The sequence below is a fragment of the Gadus morhua genome, chromosome 16 (genome assembly GCF_902167405.1).
Source record: "Gadus morhua chromosome 16, gadMor3.0, whole genome shotgun sequence".
Classification (NCBI taxonomy): domain Eukaryota; kingdom Metazoa; phylum Chordata; class Actinopteri; order Gadiformes; family Gadidae; genus Gadus; species Gadus morhua.
The window spans coordinates 19,878,472-19,905,472 of NC_044063.1; the positions used below are offsets into that span (position 1 = coordinate 19,878,472).

Below are 27,001 nucleotides of genomic sequence, written 5' to 3' on the forward strand. Positions count from 1 at the left end.
AAACCTATATACTGGTGACGAACAGGAGCTGTTTGTGGCCAAACGTAAAGTATATTTCGGTTGATACGTTTTAAAAACAATGAAACCGTGCTCCGATATACGGGCTTGTGTGGGTCTTTGTTGTAGGACAGAGGAGAAACCCGTCTTCCCCACCCCCTATTTCCTCCGCTGTGACGGAAGTAACGCGTCTCGCTGAGGCCTCATCCTCCCAATGGCGACTGAAAACAGGCTGAATAGAAAGCGGGAGCAACTGTGGAGGGGGTCGGAGCTCTGTAGCCGAAATTAAATAAATATTTCATACTCGTTGTTGTAACAAAGTTAGTCTAAATTCTTTCACCTATAAAATCCCGACGGATTCAATGGCCAAAAATCGGAATATTTCGCTCCTTGAGTCGGGTAAGACACGCTGGTAACCTAATTGATCTCTCAATCTGCAAGAATATCATCGGGTTAATTGATATCCAACTGTTCTCACGATGTTCCTTCATTCGTTCCCAGAGCTGTATTTTCTGATTTCTCGTTTTCTAACAACGGGTCCTTGTCGAAGAACGGCCGAGGTGAGCTGGCATGTTTGACTTGCGACCACGTAGTCTTGTACTTGAAATCACTTTACTCGCCTGTGTTATTAATAGATCCATCTCTTCCTAAACTCGTATTCATCTATTACAGATTCTAGCCAGCGAAATTCAAGAATACCAGGTGTGTATGCGGTACGCCTGTCTACTGCCACCGCTGCATAGATCGGCAAGCGATCTCTGGTCGCACCGTCTGGAGCATGAAACTTGTACCGCTGGCGACTTTTAATGTCCCTCTGAACGTCTCACTCGTTTGACATCACACGTTTTACTAACTTAATTTGTCGCAGCCCTTTTTTTCTCCTCCTTTTTAAAGCGTCGGTTAACTCTATGTTCTTGTTTCACAGCTTTTACCCAGGAGATTAGACTGGCAAGGAAATGAGCACCCCAGAACATACGAAGATTTGGTAATGTGTTTAATTGTATTTCAAAGTTGAAAATCGTTGTTGTGTTATTGTCTTGTGACAGGGAATCGAGCCCATGCTCCAGCTTGTTTACTGTCTTTGTTCGTTCTTTTTTGGGTTTGTTGATCTACGGTCTGCAAACGAGCTTTGTGTTACAGCACAGACTCATCGGGTGTAAATTATTTGTTGAACATTGAATGCAGTTACTATTCCAGGCGAGGGGGGATTTTTGGATAGAGCTTTTATAAAATTTAGCTTCGGTGTTGTACTGCAGATAGGGTGGATAGCTTTGCTTTGCACTACGTCAAGATGGCTCCGCCAACCAATGGAAAGCCTTCATACGCTGTCTCTGCGTTGTATTGCATGTGACCTGTGTTGTGATTGGTCCATACAAGGGCTGTGTTTTGCATGATGGGCCCTGCCCTCCAGGAATACTGTATTCTGGTCAATGGGTTCAAACGCAGACGAAGCTATCATAACTATCATATCGCAGTTGTACTGTTGCAATTTCTTGCAAAAATATTCACACATTTCTATAATACAACCATTACCTGACCCAGATCAGCCTTGTCACAGCCTTTCATTTTTCCTTTTGTTTCTCTCAAAAAGGTTGCAGCCCACAGACATATTGCACCAGATCATTTGCTTCAGATATGCAAGCAGCTAGGACCCCTCCTTGACAAAGACGTACCGTCATGTGTCCCTGGTGTGCATTCTCTTCTGGGGTCCGGAAAGCAGTCAATGCTTCGAAAAGCAAAAGGTACAGCCTCTTAAAGCTGTCATAAGAGATTTATTTACCTTTGCATGCAGTGTACAGTTGTGTTATCAATCACTATTAATGCTAGGAACAATTAAGTCATCCCTTAAAGTTGGTATGCATATGCATACTGTCCTCACCTAAACATAAACCCATGGTTAATACGGGTTATTGAAATCAATCCAATGGTGTTGTGATCACTTGCTAGTTCACTAGCTAGTGGCATTGGTTAACATCTGATAAATGTAATGTAAATGAAATGTCCTGCAATATTCAACCCTTCTCTCTCTCTCTCAAACACTCTCCCTCTCCCTTTCTATCTCTCTCAGACTGCGACAGTGTCTGGCTGAAAGCCTCGTCATATGCAGCCCTTCACAGGGGCAGACCACCGGAGAGGCCTTTGAACTCCAAGAAGCCCCCACACCTAGGTAGGGCCTGCCTTCCCTCTAAACCTATGATTGGGGTAGGAGTCAGGACTACTGCCCCTCACTCTGAATCAGGCCTGTCAGTCTTCCTCACCACATGTTAGTCAAAGAATAACAACCTGGCAGGAATGAATCTTGCCAGTGGGGCGTTGCATCTTGGGACTTTTTATAATTTAAAAATAACATTGATCATTAATAGGATTTCTGCCTTTCAGTTTTTCTTATGCCTGCTTTACAAAATAAAAATGCAAATAACGTTTGGTAACGGCTTAAAACAGGGTTTGTCAAATATAAATCATGTAGGTGGTTAAACAAGTATTAAAAAAAAAGAAGTCCCACATCTGAATGTGGTTTGTCACTTTTTTTGTCTTGATTTACAATGTGCCTCGGAATCGTTCCCTCCCTACTTATGTTTTTTGTGATTGCATGATTTGCATCCGATCATTGAAAATACCTATTTATTCCATTGCACTTAAGTGCCCTCTGCTAAAAGGGGGTTCTTTGTACAAAGAAAAAACAAGATTTTTGTCCATCTGCTATCTCTTCTGGTTTGTTTCTTCCAACTGCTGGGTTTTTTCTTTTTCATTGGACTAGTTCAATTAGTTGGTTACTTATGCACTCATTTGCACACACTATTATCTACACACCGCGTGCCACTATGGTACTCCTAATCTCATGCATCTTTATTCATTTATGGAGATCCTCATGGTGTTGGTGGTTTCTCTTGTTCACACAGTGGAGGTGTGCAGGGGAAGAGAACTAACAGGATGTCAGAGATTCAGCTCCATCAACCCTGTCAGCAACTATCAGCACATGAGGCTGCACAGGCGCATTCTGGGACATCTATCTGCAGTGTACTGTATTGCATTCGACCGTGCCGGCCTCAGGATCTTCACTGTGAGTCTAAACTATGTTTTTGAAATTTGGCAATTTTATGAATGGACTGGTTTAAATGAAGCTGGTTCTCAATGTATATATTGTAGACAAGACGCAGTTCTCCTTGGTCATTGTTAACGTGAACATTGTAATGTCTTCAAAGGTCTCACCAGTATATGTAACATGAACTCCATCTGGCCTGTCTTTGTGTCTATGCATCAGGGCTCAGACGACTGCCTGGTCAAAATCTGGTCGTCCTTCGACGGGAGTCTCCACTCCACGCTGCGCGGACACTCTGCAGAGATCACAGACCTGGCGGTCAGCTACGAGAACACGCTGATCGCAGCGGGCAGCTGTGACAAGACCATCCGCGTATGGTGCCTTCGTACCTGTGCCCCTGTGGCCGTGCTCCAGGGGCACAGTGGATCAATTACCTCCCTACAGGTGAACAGTCCACCCTGCCGGTGCACGGTTAGGATGATTTTAGGGTATTCATCATCTCCTTGGTCACTTGGGAGGCTCCTCTTGCCCAGGGAGATGTCAAGAATTCTCTGTGAATCTGTCAATACTTTTCTTCAGGATCAAACAAACGCATGGCAGATCTTGGGCACAAACTTAATCACTTGCGTATGCGTTTTAAAACTATAAATTCCATCCTGCTTTATGGAGTTTACTGCCTTGATCCGTAGCCAGGTTATGATGACTGAGGTCAGAACAATGTTTAAAATGGTTCCAAAGAACCTATAGTCCTCACTGTACCTTTTCAATAATGGGCAATGGGTTAAGGTCTTCTTTTCTTTTTCCAGTTCTCACCATATGCCAAGGGCTCAAAACGTTACATGCTTTCTACTGGAACTGATGCTACTGTCTGTTTCTGGCAGTGGGATGTCAATAATATCAACTTTAGGTAAGTGCCTTGAGCAAAGTATTCTACTAATTAGCTGGTGTGTTTTGATAACTCCAGAGTATTACACAATTAAGGGGTTTGTAATTAACATGCATCTTGGTTCCTTTCAAGTGATCGGCCGCACAAGTTTATAGAGAGACCAAGGCCGGGAGTACAGACCGTGTGCTCCTCATTCAGTCCAGGTAATTACTAAGAGGGACCAAGCCTATTGCCTTTCACGTGGCATTCATTCCATGACATTCTGCATGTTCCCTGCATGGATGTGGTAACCAAGCAGAAATTATTGTGAGGCAGAAATCTGATTGGTCTTGATGGAAAGACTGCGAAGGAGGGGATGAGGTCGGGATTAGGGGAATGTGCAAGCCAATGAAGCAATGACGACTCTGCATCATGTTCCTCTTGAACATCTCTTGGAATCATTTGGTGGTGATGTGTGAATTGTGACATGAGGCAGTATCCTGCTGGAGTCTTATTAGTCATTGAGGCAGACTCTGAATGGCCATGGCGTTTTTAGGATTCACGGCCTGAACACATTGCACGCCATCACACTGCTGCAGGCTAATAGGAACCAAGTTCTGGTGCTCCTGGGCACACAGACTGTGTCATGCTTTGTCATTCTCCACTGACGTCAGCCACACAGTCGCTGGCTGTTGTAGATGCGACGGACTGATAAGTGGGGCATGCCGAGACGACCTTCTTAATTAAACAGCTTTCACTGGCAGTATTCACCATTGTTGGTAAACCTTGAGATGCTGTTGGTTGAAGTACAAGTAGAGGTCTCCTGAGGTGCTAGGAGTGGCATATCGACCGTCAACTTCCATTCAGCATGAGAAGCCACCTTCATCAGTCTTGTTCCACAGGACGGGGTTTAATTGAACACAGAGTTATACTAGATGCTAAAAATGAATGCACATTAGCAGATATAGAGAAGGCTTTAGTGAAGCTTTGTTTGATTCTGTTGCTATAATTATTGCAGTGTTTGGATGCATCGTAAATTCCTGAGAGATGTATGCCTAATGTTTTAACCATTTTATTCATCAATCTTCTCCCCATTTTTATAGGCGGTATGTTCTTGGCAACGGGCAGCACAGACGATGTCATCAGAATATACTTTTTGGGATGTGGGAATCCCGAGAAAGTGTCGGAGCTCCACGAGCACACAGTAAGCATTCTAAGCCACACGTCATCACCACCGCTCCGACTTTTACCGACAATGTTGGATGATGACACATGTTGTTAATCCATATTTTCTACTCCTCCCTTAGGACAAAGTGGACAGCATCCAGTTCTGCCACTCGTCAGAAAGGTTTGACAAATGATTCCAAACGTCTGAAAACACTTTGCTGGCTGCAGTGACCGGCTTTAACATGCGGCGGCTGGAAGTCTGACTGTATAATTCATGTGTTCCCGGGCTGATCTCTCAGGTTCGTGAGCGGGAGTCGGGATGGAACGGCGCGGGTCTGGAGGCTCCACCACCGGCAGCAGTGGAGATGCATTCTGCTGAACATGTCGGACACTCTTCCAGGGTACGTTCATTGGTCTGTAAAGGAGGGATGGCCCATGTGTCCATCCCTGAGTGTATGCTTTATCAGTATTATGTTAATCTATCTTACGCAATTTGAAAGTGACTGTCAAAGTTAATGGTGTGTACGTAAAGAGCACTTGTAGATGTAAATCACTTTTTCCACTGTCAATATTTTAGGTTTTCCCTATTTAAAAGATATTGTGTCCTCATCGTTTAATAATTTTTACCTTTCTGAAAAATGACAATAGACATGCAATGCAATGGACAAAAAGTTTTTTTGCGATTCATAATGTGCTCGTTCTCCCTGTTCCCTCAGTGCTGATGCGACCACCGGAGAGGACATGTACTTCAAGCCCAAGGTCACCATGGTGGCTTGGGATCGCCATGACAACACGGTCATCACGGCCGTCAACAACCACATCCTCAAAGTGTGGAACTCCTACACGGGGCAGCTGCTACACATCTTAAAGGTAACGTCAAGCTAGGGCCATTATTATTTTCGTACCGTGGCTGCGGTGACTCATTCTGTCTATGTGAGGCTCTACTTTGGAGTATTATCTAGTTTATTTTCAATTCATTCCATTTCCAATTTACACTCTTCAAGCACTTGTGTGCTTGAAGAGTACACAAGTGCGATACATCATATACAAGTTGTGTCTTATGCTTAGGCTCTCAGATGGACGAGGAAAGACCATGATGGAATCAACATAACCTCACAGTGTTTGTAGCATATATAGCACTTCTGTATAGTATACCTGCTGTAGGGCAGATGCATATTTGCTCATACCTGATCGTATGCATTCTGAACTGAATGCGTTATCTTTGTCGGCTGACGACATGGTGGAGTGGCTGGATATCAAATAAAGACTATCCAGTATTCTGAGCACCGCACGCTGGTTTTTCCTTCAGGGCCACGAGGCGGAGGTGTTTGTCCTGGAGCCCCATCCCTTTGACCCCCGGATCATCCTCTCCGCCGGCCACGACGGCAGTGTCTTCATCTGGGACCTGCAACGAGGAGTCAAGACGCAGCATTACTTCAACATGGTAAAACAGCAGCATTCAAGCTCACAGAACAACTCTGTTAGCTGTAACTCTATTGATCCCACTATAATGGTCCTTGAACTTTGAATCAAGCTAGTAACCACAGAATCTGCTGGCAAAGCGTGTGTCATGGATACAGCTGTGCATTCTCCTACTTTTACTCTTCTCCTGCTGGTGTGTGCGTGCTTTCGCCAATGCCGGGGGATAATGATTCTCAAAAAAAAAGTACATTTCAGGAAGCTAAAAAAGGGAAATGTCTTCTGGTGTTGACTCATGGCTTTCTTTTGTTAATTATTCAGTTTGTCTACCATGCCAGTTTCTATGTTGCACTCAATAGGGGAGAAAAATATAATAGTTACCTTCTTTTGTCCGTCTGTTTATGGTTTGTTTGCAAATTCTCTATCAAAGGGATCATATGGATAAAGGTCTTGAACTGTGTAACTTTTGTCATGCGTTTGCCCCCCGTTGACCTGTACTCCTGTACACCTTGTGTCTGTTGTTCACCCACCCGTCCAGATTGAGGGCCAGGGTCATGGAGCCGTGTTCGACTGTAAGTTCACCCCCGACGGCCAGCGCTTCGCCTGCACAGACTCCCACGGCCACCTGCTCATCTTCGGCTTTGGGAGTTCCAAGCCCTACGAGAAGGCAAGACGCGTGGAGTCATATGTACACCCATCGCACATCTCTTTTGCCGCGCCAAATGCTGCATTTCTCTTTCTTTATACTGATCATTTACAAAAAAACATTGCTTAAACCTTTCAGATGAGGCAAAACATCTAGAAAAACATTACATTTCACACATATTTGGTGCATCAGCCTTGCTCATGAATTCCCTTTAAAACGTCATAGGTAACATTGTGTTTGCTTGGATAGGTCTGTACCTGCAGTGCTTCATTAGCCCATTTCCGTAACGTGAAACTAAACCGGAATCGCAGCTACACTGAAATGTTTTTGCAACAAAAGCATGTTAGATAAACATTGCTTCCGTATTAACATCACTACCGTAATTACCGCCACCCACAGCTTCCAGAGCAGGTGTTCTTCCACACGGACTACCGGCCGCTGATCAGAGACGCCAACGGCTTTGTGCTGGACGAGCAGACCCAGCAGGCGCCCCACCTGATGCCCCCGCCCTTCTTGGTGGACGTCGATGGGAATCCGCACCCGCCCAGGTAGGGGGGGGGGGGGGGGGGGGGGGGGGGGGTGTGTGTGTGTGTGTGTGTGTGTGTGTGTGTGCAAAGAATGCAATCATTTCTATAGTCAATTAGTAGTATTCTGGATCAGACTTATCTGGGCTAGCATGGTCTAGTAACTAGAACATGCTAGCCCAATTGGGTCTGATCTAGAGTATTATTTCGGCCTTACTTTCATCTACATTCAACTTAAATCATATGCACCACAGCTAACACATTAACCCTGAGTGAAAGCTATCGTTGTCCATGGAGTAACATCTGTCCTCCTCCATCAACTCAACACCCAGGTTCCAGCGACTTGTCCCAGGGAGAGAGAACATCTCGGCCGAGCATCTGGTGCCCCAGTTGGGCTACGTCGCCACCAGTAAGAACCAACTAAAGCATGTTGTGACTCTAATATCTCTAGCCGCCGATTCTATTTTCAGTACGAGATTATCACTCCTGGATGGAAAGAAAAGTTTGCTATAAAATCCTCCAAATCCCATAGTTTGACCACCATCTTCCCAAGCGGCGTCAATGAAGGGCAGCGTCTACTCTGTACTGTTATTATGATCCGGTATTGAACAGCTACCCGTCCCACAGGTGACGGCGAGGTGGTGGAGCAGGTCATCAGCCAGCAGACCTCGGATCACGAGGAGACGGCGGCGCGACGCAGCGCTCTCGATGAGGCCATCCGCCAGCTGCAGCAGCAGCAGGACCAGGCCGGGGGTACGGGGGGTACGGGTGGCGCTGGTGGTGGAGCCCAGGTGGTGGGACCGGCGGCGGCGGTGAGGCAGGCCGCAGTATCTGATGACCAGGCTCTGATGCCTGCCCCGGCAGCCCCGAACACGCCACGCAGAGGTACAGTGTAACTATAGCAGGGCTCCCTAACCCCCCCGAACAATCAAAACATGCTCCTTTCTAGCGCCAGCTAGACCGTTAAGTTGTAAAATAGGGCTGGCGCGAGTGACGCAGACATTTACTTGACACTTGATTATTTGAATGATGCTTCATTAAGCAAAACAACAATATCACGAGCTGTTTGGAAGGAGTCTGTGTTTAACGAATCCCCTTTTGGTCCGAGTCGAACTCGCTTACGTCAGAGCTTCGATGTAAAGCAGGTCACACGCCAGACAAGCCACTGAGCGTTGGGAAGCGTTGCTTTGTGTAAAGGACACAAGTCAGGAGATCTGATATTGGGTCTTGTTCTGTGTTTTAATATAATGGGTGGCAATGGATTGCACTGCCATGCGTGCCAAGGTTTTAAGCAGCGCTCGAAGAGCACTCAGACTGGCTGTATTACGGTTCCACTGGGAGTGGTCTCATTGGAAACAACAACAGATTAAGTTCCAGTTTAGACACATGGGTTTTGACTCTATGATATTACTACAAATCAAAAAACTAAAAAGGGTGTTTGTATATTGGGCCGTTTCAATGAAAAAGCACTGCATCATTAGCAATATTCAAGAGCACGCAAAAAGGCACACACTGTTCTGGATCATTGCCAGAAAAGGGGGAAAAAAACGACATTGTAACTGGAGTCCATTAACTTATTACTATCCTGTTATTGTTAGTTGGTCGATCTGGATTTATTTTGCCTTCTAAAGGCCTGCAAGAGTGACTCTTGCAGGCCCTGTACTATACAGATCCCTGTATAGTACAGGGTTCTGTATAGTACAGGGTGTACTATATGTTAGTACAGTGTGTACTTTATGGTAGTACAGGGTGTAATATACAGAACTCGGAATAGTACATGGTGTACTAATAGTACAACCTTCCCTATACAGAACCCTGTATAGTATTCCCTGTATATTCTTTCCATCTCCACCATGTACAATTTCATAATAGTACTGTCGCAACACATACATTTAATTGACAGTCTTTTATTTTATTTTAGGAAATTTGTCAACATTAGTTAAAATTACAATACCTTGAGTAACTGCTGGAGGACTTCCACAAAGCTCACCAGTTGGTACATTGACCACAACTTGGACACGATCTTGAAATGTTCCAAATCAAACTAATACTATTAATGGAGCAGAAGGAAGCTACAAGTGAGAGTATGCGGGCTTTAGTAATCATTAGAGTCATCACATAACGACCAGAAAACATATTTCTGAAGTAACTTTTGGTGCCTTTTTGGGATTTAGTGCGAACATCCAATTAGATTATTTTACAATTTTCTGCATACAATTTTCTATATTTGAATTATAAATGGTACCGATGCTCACAGTGTGTGTATCAATCACTTCCTAAGGTGTGTGTGTGTGTGTGTGTGTGTGTGTGTGTGTGTGTGTGTGTGTGTGTGTGTGTGTGTGTGTGTGTGTATTTTACCTTGTTTTTCCAGAACTGTACATCTAAGTGGTGTTTTACTTTTCTCCCAGCAGCGTCGGTGAACGACCGTGCCGATGTGCAGTCGCCGCCCAACGTGGGCCTGCGTCGCAGCGGGCAGGTGGAGGGCGTCCGCCAGATGCACCAGAACGCCCCGCGCAGCCAGATGGCCACGGAGAGGGACCTGCAGGCCTGGAGGCACCGCGTGGTGGTGCCTGAGCTCCAGCCCAGTGGCTACAGGTAAGGCCCCCCCCGCCTGGAGCCCCATGGTTCATTGGGTTGTCTTGTGTATTTCCTTTTCCAAATCCCATTTCTTTTTTTGCGTACATTTTCCCAAGAAGGAGAAAAGCTAAAAAATGGACTTGATAGTGCATCTCAAATCCGTACAATGATGGAACAGAACATTACCATAAACATTCAGTATGTCTTGCCTGTTTATTTTTTGCTGTGTGAAGTTGTACGCGTCATAGACGCCTAGGCTTTGTATAAATATGTATAGATAGTTTTTGTAGGCATAATCCTATTTATTTGTTTGTTTATTTATTTGTCACGTTTGTTTTTGGTAATTCTTTGACATTAATGCGTAAACCATTTCCAGGGAACAGGACGACTTCAGGACAGCCAAAGGAGAAGAAGAGATTGGCTTGTACATCGCCAGGAAGAGAAGGGTGGCCTACGGCAGCTTTCGGGTGAGCTTATGACTAGGCAATGCAAAGAAATGCACCGTTTGAATGCAATTATCCATTTACCTTCCAATGATCCAATACCGCTCCCTACTTGCCTTCAATGGTTGGTCTTCACTGTTTCTGATCAACCATTTCTTCTTCCCTTGCCCAGGACGACTCTGAGGAAGAGCTGCCCTCTGTGAAGCGAGCGCAGGCCCGCAAGAAGCAGAGGCACCAGGCAATCTTCGGCTCTGACAGTCCCGACCGAGTGGAGGCCTTCCTGGACCTGTCCTGCGAGGAAGGAGAGGAGACCGCCAGCTCAGAGGTAGCCCCCAGTTTTTCGAATATATTTAGTGAAAAATTAAGGGCCAAAGCATACTTTTTTTTTATTTTCTTCTTTGCAAGTTATTGCCAAGATGTACTTTTTAAATATTAAGTGGATCATAAAGCCTATTGGATCTTAAATATGCACTTTGATAATCTCTCCAGGAAAATGAATTCGATGGCAGTGCACTGGATACATCAAATGACGAGGAGGAATGGCACAGCGAGAGCCCAAGGTATGAAATATCCTCCCATTTCCACAAAACTGGAATTACTGCTCAGCCGTATATATATGTTGGTTTGTATTCCAGAAATCCAACATGTAGCTCTATATACAGAGATTGAGACACCAGATGAATATGAGAATGACTATCTCTTCAAGGCCCAGTTCCCTGAATCTAACCCCAAAGGTCATTTTATACCAGAGGTGTAATGATTAAAGATGTGAAATAAACACAGAAGTTGTTTCGTCAACTATGTACATTAACCGGGAATATACAGCATTTTCCAATAATATCACCAGTGAAAATAAAAACAGATGGGCTACTCAACCTTTATAGCCTAGTGAGGACAAGCTTATAGGATAGAAAGCTTTATTGTCATTATACAAAGTACAACGAAATGCAATGAGCAGCTCCTTAAAAGTGCACACACAAAAATTTAGTTTAACTTAAATACACAGTAAAGACCACGAACAAACGGCAAATACGATAAGACAGATACATCAGTGCAGATCTGAGTTCAGTATGGTGACAGCTTTGGGAAAGAAGCTGTTCCTGAGTCTATTTGTTCTGGCATATATGGACCTGAAGCGCCTGCCAGAGGGCAACAGGTTGAAGAGATGGTAGCCGGGGTGGGTGGTGTCCTTCAGGAGGCCTCTGGCCCTGCTGAGACAGCGGGAGCCGTAGATGGTGCTTAAGGAAGGCAGAGGGCAGCCAATGATTTGCGCAACATTTGCCACCCTCTGCAGTTACCCTTATGCTCTGTCCTTTCACCAAAATCTCCTGTATTTAGAGGATTTAATTGTACTGGAGCTTCACTTTATAATCCAAGGGTAAACTAGTACTAGTATTTGCAGGTTGAGGTTGAGGGGGATTGTGATAAGTGGGTGTGCAGTCTTTATCCTTCATTTCTTTATGAAGTAAGAGGACTGTGTTGAGAACCACAAATAGGCTGTTTCCTCCTCAATGTCCTTCAACTTGTACAGTGACTATGACAAAGATAATGGATTGGATACACTGACATATTTGCTGGCAAGAGTCATAGAGAATGGACCTAGGTGTGAATAGCTATTGTTGATTTTTCAATAAACTGAATTTGTATGTTATGTGTATAGTCCCGTTCAGCTCCATGTTTGGAAATTGTTTTGTTGCCGTTTTTATAATCGTTGTACTGTAATGTACTTAATATTTTGGAATTTCTAAAACAATTTTCTTCCAGTTTTTCATTGCCATTGTCTACCATGACAACATTCTTAAACCATACATTTCAATCATGGATTTTAACTTGCATAGTTGTACATGCTTTACACATAATAAAGCATGCACCACCTACATTATGTCTTTATTGCACTTAATTGTTAACCTTCAACTTTAATTTGGATTTTCAAAGATATCTGCTATTACTTAATTGACTTACAATCCCTTGCCTGGCCGTAGTAAATTATGTTGAGCATGGCTTCTCTCTGTTGCAATCCAAAATCAATCTCTACCGCGTGATTGATTAGGGCTTTAAAAGCTTGCACTTTCCTGAGAGACTCAAGAGTTTCATAATATCCTGATTTCACTAACTCTCAGAGTCCATGTTTCCATGTCCTGCTTCTTGGAACAGACGCCATGTCTCTTACCTAATAAACACTATAAATCAAGTTAAAGTAAGTCTATATGGTAAGGAACAATTTTCTGCTTATGTCATTGTCTTGTGTAGCAATTGCATTGAAACCTCCATTTCTCCGTCGGCACAGCCACACATCCAGCGACTACTCTGACTGGACGGCAGACGCCGGGATCAACCTGCAGCCCTCGACTCCCTTGTCGTCACGGAAACGGGCACGCCGGCCGCTGAGCAGCTCGGAGGAGGAGGAGGACGCGGCGGCGGAGGACGAGGAGGAGAAACGGCAGAGCGATGAGGAGTCATCTGGAGTGAAGAAGAGCAAACAGAAGGCCAGGAAGCCCAAAAGCAAGGCGCCAAGGGTAGGATCGCTCAGGTCTTCCGTTGGTGGCATGCAGTCTAGCTTTGTTTTTTTCACCATATTATTAAGTCAATATCACGGTTGCCGGTGTAAGTGATTGGGTGGCCAATGGTTTTTCAAGAGGCTAACCTGTAACAGTTGACATGTTGTGCAGCGCCCTAAACCCAGGCCATCGATTAACCGAGAGGTGTCCAACGAGTTCAGACCCTCCCTGTGGATCACTGACGTCATTCCCCGGAAGTCTCCCTTTGTCCCCCAAATGGGAGACGAGGTTAGTAGTCATGTGTAACTCTGGAACTATGTTAAGATAACTTAAGGGATGCACCGTTTGGGTTGCATTTGTACATCATTTTGTTACTGTTTCTGAGCCGGTCTCTGGATGTCCCCCTTTATCTCTCTCTCTTTCAGGTGATCTACTTCCGACAGGGCCACGAGGCTTATGTGGAAGCGGTGAGCCGCAACGCATTGTACCCTATTAACCTGGAGAAGCAGCCCTGGAAGAAGATGGTGCTCCGGGTAAGACCCAAGCCCCAAGGATGGCCATGACAGCGTCCCAAGTTATACAAGCGGACCATGGGACATCATTTTGCAACGCATTCATTGATAGCATAGGATGGACAGTGTATTTTTTAAATATTGGGCAATATGTATTTTTTTTATGATGGCAGTAACGCATACCACGTACATGTTGTCTGGTTCATGATGCATGGTGTAGAAATGTGTGGACTTTTACTTCTAGGACCAAGAGTTTGTGAAGATCACAGGGATCAAATATGAAGTGTGTCCTCCGACGCTCTGCTGTTTAAAGCTCACTCTGATTGACCACGGCACAGGAAAGATCACAGACAAGTCCTTCTCTGTCAAGTAAGTCCAAGCTCTTCTGGGTTTTGTTCTTACCTTGATGGCATCATCAAATTAAATACAGACGATAATCTGGCATGCGGCAGATTATCATCTGTATTTAATTTGCCAATAATAGCCTGCTATAACAAAAGGGAACATTCTGCAGATTTGATGCAGCCATAACAACCATACAAACACATGTTTGTGGTCCTCTAGGTATCATGACATGCCGGATGTGATCGATTTCCTTGTGCTGAGGCAGAACTATGACGAAGCCCGGAGAACCAACTGGAAACCAGGTGAGTCTATATTCAATCTCTCCAGCAGGGGGAGTTAACTGTACATCTACGTAGATGCATGCATATGACCATCATCAGTGTAACGAGTCATGTCTAGTCAGACACACGGAACACACTTCGAGTGTGTTCTGTGTGTCTTGCTTTGCCTTCTCTCCTCACCCGTGCGTTGTCCCGCCCCCGCCCAGGTGACCGCTTCCGCTCTGTGATTGACGACGCCTGGTGGTTCGGGTCCATCGTGTGTCAGGAGCCTTATCAGGCCCCCTACCCAGACAGCCACTTCCAGTGCTTTAAAGTCAAGTAAGGCAAAGAGACCTGAGACCTGATTTTATTGTTTTTAATATTTGGAAAAATGACATCCCAAAAAAATGTTATGTCCAGTTTACCAAACACTGTGGAAAAAGAAAGTGTCGTCAAAAATGAGTCTGGAACAGGTCTTGCTTCTCTGGCCATCTTGTAGTTGTTCCCCAAAAGGACGCACCACTAATGGGTCTCTTTTTCCTCCAGATGGGACAATGGAGAGACGGAGAAGCTGAGCCCTTGGGATATCGAGCGGATCTCTGACATTGGTAAAATCTTTCAACTGCACCACACCATCATCCCCTTATCCACTGGCAAATCAAAAGAGTAGAGCTTTTAACACTCCATAGCACTATAATCAGTCATTTAATATTCATATATTTCTTTCACACCATGCTTGTTCTTTGTTGAGTGAAACATCCTCCGCACAAACGTGTAGAATTCAGAACATCATTAAACCGATTACAGCAATCGCCCAGGGCTTGTCGTTTTCACTGTGGCCTCAAGTCTGGGCTGAGTAGGACCCTAGGTTTGAGGCCGCTGTATGCAGTGGGACCAGCGCGGTGGCACCCGGAAGGTCTCACTAGTGCCCATAGACCTGCATGTTCCTGGGATCTCAGGGTTTAAAGATGTCAGCCCCCATATTGCGAGCTTCTGTTGCACCACTGAGCAAATCTAGCTGACGGCCCCCCGTTTTTGTCCCGTGTGCTGTCTGCTGAGTTAACTCTTTGCTTGCTCCAGGTGATGCTAAGCTATCCTTTCTTTTGGTTTCCATCGTATAGACCAGCGGCCAGAGACGGACGGCGGGGGCATCCCCGTGACGGCAGAGGAGATGAGCGAGCTCATGTACAAGCCCCTCGATGGGGAGTGGGGCGACCGCTGCAGGGATGAAGAGTGCGAGCGCATCATCGCCGCCATTGACCAGCTCATCACTGTCGGTGTGTTAACTACACACTAACACATACAGACACACGCACACACGGAGGATGCCTTTCTGTAGCAAACATGGCTTTTTTTCTATGTGTACAACAGAGATCGCCGCTCCCTTCTCGGGCCCGGTGGACATCGTTCAGTACCCCACCTACTGCACTGTGATCGCCTACCCCACCGACCTGGGCACCATCCGGCTGCGGCTCATCAACAGGTTCTACAGGTCTGTCCCACAAATGTTTCGCATTTTAAGAAGCCTGTGTTTAATTAGATCCACTCCATTCTTCCGACAAAATATTCCAACCCGTTGTCAACTGCAGACATCATATCTGGTCTAATTATGTTTTGCTATATTAACGTTTTGTTGAGGTCGATATTTTGAAGAATTACGTTTTGTTCCTTGGCGACACCTATGGCGATGAGCAGTCATTTTTCTGATGCATAAACAGTTAGTTCTTAACATTCATTCTTAATACTGCAAATGCAGTCAGTGGGCCATAGGCTCAATCCCCATGTTTCCATAAAGATCTTCCAGATCGCCACCATGAAGCTAGGAAGGTATACCAGCTTACAATACATCACGTGGTTCTCCTAGTGGACTTAAATAAACGTATTCTTTCCAGTCTCGCAGTTCAACCATATTTTATTTTGTTTAGTATAACAATATACTGTATATTCAAAATAAATAAATAAAAGATAAAATCCGATCAAAATAAATGAACAATTGTAGGGGTGTGACGATACACTCAGCTCACGAGACGAGACACGATATTGGGTTCACGAGAACGAGACAAGACGAGATTTTAAGAAAACTACAATGACAAATTATACGACTGGACCAACAGACTTTTATTTAACCAAGTTGCGCATGCATTTTGAAATGTTTTATTATAACTCTTTACATGCATGAAATTGAAACTAAAATGTATAAAGTTAAATTAAAATAAATTAAATTAAATAATTCTTTTTTTCAATTGCAAACAATATTATGTGCAAAACCAAATCAAAGTACCCAAAATGTTTTCGTTATTCAGCCTATTCTTCTCCTCCGGAAAAACACGACCGCATTGCATTGTGGTATACGGGAGTAACATGTAGGCTACATCGTATGTACACTCAAATTTTGGGTATTTTAAGTGCACTATATAGTGCATGAAATGAACCACTGAGAATTCGAAAACCACTACAAAATGGCGAGCCCCCTAAATAGTACACTATATCTGTGATAGGGAACGATTTCGAACACAGCCTATGGCTGCTTTAAATGCTTCCCCTGCTTCCCCTCCTTCTCCTCGTCTTCTTTTCCTTCTCCTTCTTTAGGTTCTGGCAGCCTAGATGTAGCAAAGGCGCATTACTGCCCCCACAGGCGACAAATAGATGTTTGGATAAATCACAAATCTCGCGAGACCGATTTTTAACGCAACGGGTATCTCGTCACACCCCTAAACAATTGCATCAAGAACTTAGAAACAATGTACAGAACCATGAGCCATAAGATGCTCATGTGCTAACTAAACATGTCCACTCTCCTATGAAGTGCTAAACTGCAATATTGTTGCGCAATACCGATCTCAACTTTCTCAATATGCAGTAGGCCTATAACATTACAATATTTCATGGATCCAAGCAATCAGTCTATAGCCTACATGACAACACACAAACAAAAAGGCTTTGATATGCTATAGAAGCCTATTCGTAATGCAACACTTTGGCCAATGCAGCCTCCTATGTCAGTAGGCCTACTGACTTGGGAGGCTGCATTGGCTCAAGTTGTTTGGATGCACGTTGTTTTATAACAAGGAGAGGCAAAGTTGTGCATTACAATGCAAACACAACAATAATTTGCACCAATATGGCGCCCTTAGTAGAGCAATCAACAACTGAATAAATGCCAGGTATAGCCTATCGGAGACTGGCACGCAATCAGTTCACTTGCAAATGAAAGCCTGCAGGATGTCCGATCGTATGACAATATTCAAACTTCCATCTACAGCAAATACGATCAGACAGATACATCATTGAACACATACACAAAGCACATTCGTCCAACCATGGCGGTTGCTGACAACATTTTACACAACAAGCCAAACATCACCACGGCAGGCGCGCTCTCTCTCTCGCGCTCTCCCTCTCGCTCTCGCACGCACATAAACAATCCCCTCCATAACCATGCAGTGTGCCGAAGCCGGAAAGGACATGCACGCGCACAGTCGCACACACTCATCTTATGCAAAACAATCAGTTCTATCATCACAATTCAGTCACTGCAAAGATTTAAAAGATAGCCTCATATCTTAAGTAAGAATAGAACCAAAGTGTGTGAGTGATACACTCTGGTTTAGCATTCGCTTGCTAGCGGTTTTTAGTATGACTTGTAAACATTGCGTCTTTCTACTGCTCTGAACATGGCTGAATTGCATACGCACGTAGGACTGGCTGGCTCCGCTTGGCAGATAATAACATATTTGTGAATAAATGTTTTGAATTCTGAATACTGGACATGGTGAGTTTAAAAACATTAGGGACAATTTTTTTCGGACAAAATTTGAGACAGCCTTCAAATTTTGCTTTTGAGGCCTTCAGGGGGTCTCAAGGGAAAACCTGGGGGGGGTCGAGCCCCCCCGGACTCCCCCATATTTCGCACTCTCTAAACTCCAACTCCACAGACGGCTCTCGGCGTTGATTTGGGATGCACGGTACATCGCACACAACGCCCGCACCTTCAACGAGCCGCGAAGCAAGATCGCCCATTCCGCTAAACTCATCACCAATGTCCTCCAAAAGTTTGTCAAGTGAGTTAGGGTCACATGCTGCTTTTGGCTTTGGTCTGGTTCCATAGAGGTTTGCAGGAACATTCAGTGGTAGCACTTTGCTTAATTGATCAATTGTACTCTCATGACTCCTGCAATTTCGGGGTTGTTTCTTCTTCATGGTTGAATGCACTTATTGTTAGTCGCTTTTTATGAGTTTTGTCTAAATAAATGCAATGTAAACATGAAATCCCATGAACTGATTTAGTTTAAATGGATTCATTATATTTAGAGTTGATTATAGATTGTTTTCTGCAGTTGATAATACATTTTTCTCATCCTGATCCCCTCAGTGACCCAAGTTGCACAGATATCATGGAGATTTACAATGCAGTGGAGGAAATGGATGATGACGATGAGGTAAACCTTGAATAAACCTTGATGGCCCTTCGTAGACGAGCCATTTTTGGGGAACAAATGTTTCAAATTCCATAATATAAACTAAAAAAATGCTCCATATTGGAGAATGCAAATGGGTTGCTGTCTTGCAAAACCGACTCGTTTGGGTTTCCAGAAAACACTGAAGGATCAGTCTTTCAAATTCCTGGCAGCTGTGAATTCAATGATGTATTGGGTTACGAACCCTTACTATAAAGCTTTTCTCTCTCCAGGATGATGAAGCAGAGGCACCAGGCACTTCGACCGGTCATAGGTTGCGTCAGGTAAAGGGAACATTTTCTAGATGAATGATAAACCATGATCCAGGTTTGAACATTTAAACTGGAGTGTTGTTACTATAAATATACCTTGGAGAAATCACAATCAAATATTAAGATATTTTAAAGGGAACTTGTTTCAACTGATTTGGATTAAATACATTAACACAGACTGAAATATTAGATCAAGGTTTAAATTGGTTGTCCTGAAATGTAGTCGGCGTTTAGTGGCTCTGGCTCTGACACTCCCCCACTCCTCTTACCCAGCGCTCGGAGGAGGTGCTGCCGGACCGAGATGCCTGGAAGGGACAGTGCAAGAGTCTGATCAACTACATCTTCGACTGTGAGGACTCTGAGCCCTTCAGACAGCCCGTCAACCCCAACAACTATCCAGTAAGTATTCTCAACAAATAAATAAATGAAGCTATCACAACCAAGTCATCGAACAAAAACATAAACCTACGGCTGAATTGAAGTTGGTTGAGAAAAACTTATAATAATTAACTAGATATAAAGTCACTACTATTAAATGGTGGCTAAATATGAAGCCGTGCCTGACTAACATCCCAATGTCTTCCCGTTCAGGACTACCTGGATATCATCCATGCCCCCATGGACTTCGGCACAGTAAAGAGGGTCCTTGAGGACGACCGCTACGACAACCCCATCGAGCTCTGCAAGGACACGCGGCTCATCTTTGCCAACGCCAGAGCCTACACGCCGAACAAGCGATCCAAGGTATGGAGGGACGCTTGATGGAACTTCATTTCATGATAATCACTGGTAACTAGGGATGTCCCGATACCACTTTTTCACTTCTGATACCGATACCGCAGCTTATTTGCAGCCGATACCGATATCAGTCCAATACTTTGTTTTTTATTCTTGAACAAATAATAATAAAATATATGGAAGCACTTTGCTTGTGATTGTCAATAAGCCAAAACACATTGAAACATCTCACTAAAGGAAAGTTGAATGGCTTAAATCAAATGAAAAGATTTGAACTGAGTTCCAATGTAAACATGCACACATTAAAAAAAATAATTAAATGGTTGGAAACAGTTAAACAAATAGTGAAATAAGATTGAAACGGCCGATATATAATAATCATATTTCCAATCGATTAATCATTTTAATAGATTGGAAGTCTGCAACGTTTGAAATGGTTCGCTTTTGCAATCGCCAAGCTTGTGCTTGGCGGTCACAACAGCTGTGATCCGCTCTTGCCCAAGCTAGAGCGTCTGACGTGACCGCATGATCGCGCTCGGCAACAGCCGAGTTGAGTCGTGCAATAGCCAGGCGATTTCTTCTTTACGGATGAATTACTACTGACATGCCTGTTCAACTGTTAGCTCTCATGCGCATGCGCCTAATTGGCAACTATTGTTGTTATCACGTGAAAAGCTGCGCGGATTGGATCCTATTTATGTCTCCAATTTCCGATCCAGTTTAATAGGCCAATATCGGACTGATACGGTTGATCGGATCGGGACATCCCTACTGGTAACTTTACACACTAGAACTTGTACATTGCAACGTCGCCTTGCAACGATTGCTTCCATTTGGAAATCAAAATAGCATTGGAAGTTTAGTGAATATGTTGGTAGTTGTGTTTTTTTGGTCATTGTTTAGTAATAAGTCGTGAAGTGATTTGTCATTATTGGCATATGTATACCATATGATATCAAATATGTATCATATCAAACTAGTTTTCCCTTCTCTGGCGTTTTCAATCTTCCTACTTGGAGTCTTCATTAGTATACACTATAAAACAGGGTTCCAAGATAATTCCATATCCTCTTTCCATGACAATACTATTCAAAGAAAATAAGAAAACTATTTAATCATCACCCAGCCCTACTCCATCATTTCTGGGAACGTCGGAACCACTCTAGGAATACCATCTTTCCGGTATTTTCTATATTAACGATGCGATTCTTGGTTGGTACACGCGTGATGGTGGACTGATCTCTTCCGCCTCCAGATCTACAGCATGACCCTGCGTCTGTCGGCCTTCTTCGAGGAGCGCATCAGGAGGATCCTTTCGGAGTACAAGACTGCGGTGAAGAGCAGCGAGAGGCTGCGCCGCAGCCAGCGCTTCAGGAAGAAGATGCAGCAGGGAGAGCCATCGGGCGTCGGCGCCTCAAGCAGGTCTGTAGCAGCGGACCACTTCGATTCACAATTCAGGCCGTGCACTAGGCCCTGCTGTCCTAGCGCACGGCCTTCTATAGATAAGGCTGGCGTTGATGAAGCTGAGCCTCAACATCACTGTTCTTAAATCAGACACGCCAAGTAACGGACCATTTCCTTGTCCGTTATTAATGGCAGAAAAGCCAACGTTGACGACGCAAAGGCATAAATACGGCATAGCAGGCTCTGAAGTCTATTGATTTACATGTGCTGCTTTTGTTCGAGTCCATGTGCCGCAATTAAAAGTCCTCTAATCTCTTTGCAGTCAGAAGAGGGCTGCCGTGAAAACTCAGGAAAAAGTGGAGTCGATGTCTGTGACCAAACCTACCTCAACCAAAGTGTCGGCTCCGGAGAGGGCAAGGAGGCGGAGCCGCAACTCGTCCTCGGACTCCAAAGCAGCGTCTTCGTCACCAGGTGGGAACCAAGCCCACGTCTTAACAGACCACACGACGAACATACGTGGACCTGTGTACATCCTAGACCTGTGGTGTAGCAACGACACAGGAGAGAAAGATGTTCTACTTGAATATTTTATTTCTTTGAATGTGCTACTATAATAACAATAATAATAACAATGTATATAATAATATGGAATTGTTTTATTTTGTACTTGTGTCTTCATGTAATATGTTTCTGCCTCAGCCTCTGAAAGTGAGTCAGAGGAGGAGAAGCGACCTGGGTCGGCCAGACGCCAGAGAGAGACCAGGGGGAAGGCGCGCGACAGAAGGATCCCCACCAGGAAAAGAGGTACAAATGATGGTCAATATACTAGGCCGTAGGGCTGCTAGATTATGGAATCAAAATCATGATCACGATTTTTTTGGTCAATATTGGAATCACGATTATTCAAACGATTATTTTTTGAGTTTGAAAAGATGATGTATTTATTCAGCATGTCTCTCTCAAAACACTTTGTAACTGAGAACTTTGAAATTTCACCTTAAAAAAATACACAAAATGGTCCAAAAGAAAATGTTAAAATCTAAAACTATGTACAGATATTTACTGCTGTTCTGCACTCTCTATAAAGAATAAAACAAATAAAAAAATGAAATCTCGATTATGTTAATTCTGTGATCGTTTGACGCTAAAATCAAAATCGAAATTCGGTTAATCGCCCAGCCCTACTAGGCCGCCTATAGGAGGTGAACTGCTTCACTTTGCTCAATATCATAGTGTCTTGCTGATTGTCCCTAAACAACCACATTGATAAACGTATACGGTTTCATTCATGGTCAGTTGCAGATAGCGAGAGTGAGGAAGAGGAGGAGGAGGAGGAAGCCGCCTTCTCCAGTGAACCCGAGGAGAGTGAAGATGGTGACAGGGTGGCTTCGTCCAACTCCTCCCGTCGCCGCTATCCCAGCAGGTCGAAGACCAGCAAGAGTACACGTTTGACCAGGACCAGCACTGCCCCCGACCGAAGAAGACCAGGTTACTCAGATCCTTCATGTGCAGGCCGCAGTATTATACATTGATCAAAATGACGGAAATAAAAGCTAGGATAGGCAATTATGAGAAACCATCCAGAGTAAGCTATATTTTGAAAGGATCAAACTGAAAAATTCCCAGCCTTACCTTCAGACCTGCCTAGAAAGCCCCTCCTCTATTGCTGAGCTCACTAGCTTAGCAATAGGAGCAAGCTTGCTAGCTTGGCAATACGTAGCGTTGTGGTAGACTACGGTCATGCACAATGAATACGCAGGTAGACAGAGGGATAAGCCATCCAATCATCATTCCTCTGATTGGGCGGGTTTTATTACAATCCTGCAAGATGCATACTACATTGTGTTTTTGGACTGCTGTTAGGATGTACATTTAATTTAAAAACATTACAAACCACGCTTAAAAAGTCAAGGAAAAGCCTGGGTTCCATTTCCTCTCTTGATCAACTTTAACTGTACGTCTCTTTTCTCCCAGCAGCCAGGACTCCTATGAACGGCCAGGCCGCCAGGTCATCTCGCCGGGAAAAGTCCCGTCGGCATGACGACGACAGCCAAGCGTCGTCCCAGGATGAGGATGAAGAGGAGAAGGAGGAGCTGGGGGATCATGCAGGCCACCGTTTTCTGAAGAGAAAGACGGCCCGTGCTGCCATCAACAAGATGAAGCTCCTGGACGCCTCAGACGAGGACTACGAAGAGGAGGAGAAGGAGGCGAAGAAACTGAAGAAGAGCAGTGGTAGCCGCCTGCGACAGACCCCCCGGATCAGCAAGCGCACCGCCGTCATCCAGAGCGACTCGGACTCTGAGGACGTATCCTCTGCACAGGGTAGGAGGTCGTTTTAACAGGCCTGCGCCAACACCGAAGTCGCTCTCCAGAAGTGTTTTCATACTGCTTTGTCACTATGATAGAGGTTCCCTTTTTATGAGGTTGCAAAATAGGCTCAGCACACTGGTGGGCCACAAATGAGGGAGCAAAGACTCTGTGAGTTGTCTGAATGCTGACTGTTGTTTTTGTTTGTCAGCTTCTCAAACCAAAGAGGAGTCGACGGCCGACTCCAAGGACGAGGAGAGCGACGCCAGCGCGTCCCCAAAACCCCAGCAGAACGGGGACGACAGTCCCAGTAAACACAAGGCAAAGAAGGAAGCATCCAGGACAGAAGGAAGAGGTAAGAATGAACCGTCTCCATGATCCTGACCCATGATCACTTTTAGACCTCATAATTTTGAGTTCCTTTTTTCCTGATGAAAACCTCTTTCTGTTGCAATTTCCAGAAGACTCATCCCAAGTAAACGGTCACAGTGCAAAACCTCAGAAGGCCGACAGTGATTCTGACCAGCATGATGAGGGTTCCAGTGAGGAGGAGGAGTCCAAAGCAGTGGCGGCCTTGTCTCGGACGCATTCCAAGGTCAATGCAGCAGCATCAGCCAGGAGAAGTAAGGTCACTCCGGTTGCAAGCGAGGAGGACGAGGTAGCGGATACTAAGAGCAGGCCGGTGCGACGCAGGCCCGCTGTGGACTCTGACTCTGAAGACGAGGACTACGTTCCCGAGAAGAACCCGTTTCAGCAAAACGGGAGACGAGCGGCAAGGGAGGACCAAGGGGACAAATCCGGCGGGAAGGTCAAAGCGCCCCTAAAACGGGACGACGCCGAGTCCGAGGATCTCAGCGACGCTCCCAAAGGACGGAGGGAGCACCGGAGGGAACCGGAATCAGAGGAGGAGGAGGAGGAGGACGCCGGGAGCAATTACTCGGATGAAGGCCGTAAAAAGACGCAGAGGCACAAAAGTAAATCCAAACGATCGCGTGGCACCTCCCATTCAGAGAGCTCCGAGCAGGAATACAAACCCAGGAAAAGGCAGAGGAGGAATCGCTCTGCTGGTTCCTCGGACAAAACTTCTGACGAAGAGCTGGAAAAGCGGCCACGCACCCGAGCCCTGCCCAAAAAGAAAAACATCAGTGAGGAGTCTGCAGAAGACTCTGCAGAAGACTTTGCCTCCAAGGATCGTGTGAAACAAAGAAACGGTAGGATCAGCGCCACCTCCGCTGAAGACACACCCGTGCGCAAGTCCTCAAGGATCTCCCCCGATGAAATTACACGGAAGGCACGTTCTAAGAGGAGGCGCACCTCGGACACCTCGGACTCGGAAGACGGAGACAAAGATCAGTCGGCCAAGACGAATAGGAACTCCAAGGAGATCAGTGCAAAGTCAGGCTCCTCAAAGTCCTCAAAGCCACCTCAAAGGGAGTCTCGTGGGAAACCCAAACCGGAACCCATTAGCAGTCAGGAAGAGGCCTCCTCTCAATCGGCTTCGGACGACGAGAAGGACGCAGCCGCCAGCCGCTCGCGGCGAGGGAAGAAGGATGTGCTGCGGCCGAAATGCAAGCGGGAGGACGGCTACAGAAGCAACAGCTCCGCCTTGGAGAGCGAGGAGCAGTCCTCCTCCTCAGAACACTCGGTGAGTTCAGGGTCCCACGGCAGCAGCAGCCCCAAGAGGAAGGGCCACATACGACCGGCCGGAGGCAGCAAGAGGATGCCGCGCCGGCCGTTGAGGGAGCCAAGCCGAAGGGCCGCCGCCAGGAGGGAGGCGGAGAGCGATGAGTCGTCCAGCAATCAACTGCGACGGACTAACGTCACCACGCGGAACCGCGGCAGGCAGATGGTCACCTACAACGACAGCGAGTGACGATTGGGCTCTGGGCGCAAGAGGAAAAAGGACACTAACTGGAGATCTTGAAGACACTTGATGGACGCGAAACGGTAGTAGCACTGGAGTCCTCTAGAAATTACTGTGAATTTGTTTTCATTCAGGGATATTTATAATTTCTATGAAAAAGAAAAAAACGAAAAACAAAACTTGTTTATAAATGCAAAAAGCAATTGAACCATTTGAACTGCTGCTGGTTTTCACAAGGACCCAGAGCAAGTCCTCCTCCTCCCATGATGCTTTTTGTGATTTAGCCAGCAGGGGTAACCATTCTGAGGAATATTGTCCGCTTGGGTGCTATCTAATATACCTCTGTTTAATCAAGCATATTGCTGGCTTGCACTAAGATACACTGTAATGAGGTATTTCATACACTAGTTTTGCATTAGAAACTCAGGGGTCAACTTAGTTTACTGTAGTCTCAGACTTGCAGTTTTGTTTTTTTTGTAAAGTGACTGGCAAGAGGAAGGACAAGAAGCGGGTGTTAAGAAGGGAGATGTCCAAGCACATTCACTGGGACAACAATGACTCACAACCTTGACTACAGCACTCCTTTGTATACCCACAAAACATGTTTGCTTGATGTTATTGTGTTCATTCATATGAGCCAAAATGTACAATAATTGAGTTCTACTTTTCCCTAAATTTGAGTACATTTTGTCATGTTCCAGTTAATAAATGTATATATGAGATTGAGAATGAACGTCAAATGATTGTTATAATCATTAAGTAGCAAGGTGTTTATTTACAAATTGAGCATTAATTTTTGTATGACAGTTGAGTGCATTGGCTTGCCATATGTCACAAATTGGTACTGTTTTGCAAGTACAAGATCCTTAAATGTATAAAGCAAAACACTGAGATTTCTCATATTGGGAAGACTTTTATTGTTGTCCTGACTCCTGTGTTAACTACTTTCAGTATTAAGTTCTTCTTTTTTAGAGTTGATTTGAAAATTTTTGCCAGTCACCTGGGATAGTTTAATTTTAGGGGAGGTTTCGAAATGGAGCTGCATTATGAACTTTTGTTAATTTTTTTCCTACTACACGTTTAATAAACAGTTTTAACATGAATTCCTATAACGCGTTAGGTTGTGAAGCGCAATCAGTTATTTCTCTGATAAATAAAATCATTTCACAGCTTATTCTGGGTTTCTGTTTTACATTTGATTCAGTTCCTATTTCAAACCAATCATAAAGCATAGCAGGTTAGGTCACACACCGGACAGGTAGCTTTAAGGTCATTTTCTTAGTTATACACACCCAGAGGCCTCTCCATTTACTGAATTACTAGAATAATAATTGACCACTGAATCTCAGTTCCATCGATGGATGTATACGGTTGCACCGTGGATTTGCCATCATCACATCCATTAGGACAATCGAGGGATGTAACGTTTACTGCGTAAGCACTTAATATAATAACTTACAATACATCTCTGTAAACAATGATTACATTTATGCATGACCAAGATTGAATGTTTAGAATTGTCGCAATATAAGTGTCGGTTGTATTTATAATTTGTTGCGTCTTTTTGTGTTTCCTTATACACACATCGTACATTTAATGCCATATCAAAATAAAGTTACAATGAGAAAGGTTGCAGCAGGCCAGGTCGCCTCCCAATGACGTAGCT

General features: G+C 44.7%; 1 protein-coding gene across 4 annotated transcripts; it reads left to right on the forward strand.

Moving 5' to 3' along the window:
- On the forward strand, positions 1–26,509 carry brwd1 (bromodomain and WD repeat domain containing 1). 4 transcript variants are annotated; one of them, XM_030381344.1, is made up of 44 exons: positions 1–396; positions 499–557; positions 670–699; positions 923–982; positions 1,589–1,739; positions 2,066–2,164; positions 2,898–3,058; positions 3,260–3,481; positions 3,844–3,944; positions 4,056–4,126; positions 5,006–5,106; positions 5,210–5,250; positions 5,369–5,470; positions 5,786–5,939; positions 6,379–6,513; positions 7,027–7,155; positions 7,534–7,682; positions 7,991–8,067; positions 8,286–8,543; positions 10,067–10,253; positions 10,612–10,702; positions 10,851–11,003; positions 11,168–11,238; positions 12,966–13,194; positions 13,348–13,464; positions 13,602–13,709; positions 13,933–14,057; positions 14,253–14,335; positions 14,521–14,632; positions 14,840–14,901; positions 15,415–15,570; positions 15,665–15,785; positions 18,229–18,354; positions 18,666–18,732; positions 18,984–19,034; positions 19,296–19,421; positions 19,614–19,766; positions 21,016–21,182; positions 21,487–21,635; positions 21,864–21,968; positions 22,467–22,652; positions 23,139–23,486; positions 23,683–23,826; positions 23,933–26,509. In XM_030381344.1, the coding sequence occupies exons 1-44, from the start codon at positions 360–362 to the stop codon at positions 25,342–25,344; spliced, it is 6,786 nt and encodes a 2,261-aa protein (XP_030237204.1). In that variant the 5' UTR covers positions 1–359; the 3' UTR covers positions 25,345–26,509. The 4 variants fall into 4 exon arrangements, with proteins under 4 accessions (XP_030237204.1, XP_030237201.1, XP_030237203.1 ...); XM_030381341.1 differs by having other exon boundaries at positions 2–396; positions 22,461–22,652; XM_030381343.1 differs by having other exon boundaries at positions 2–396; positions 10,070–10,253; positions 22,461–22,652.
- Positions 26,510–27,001: the final 492 nt, after the last annotated feature.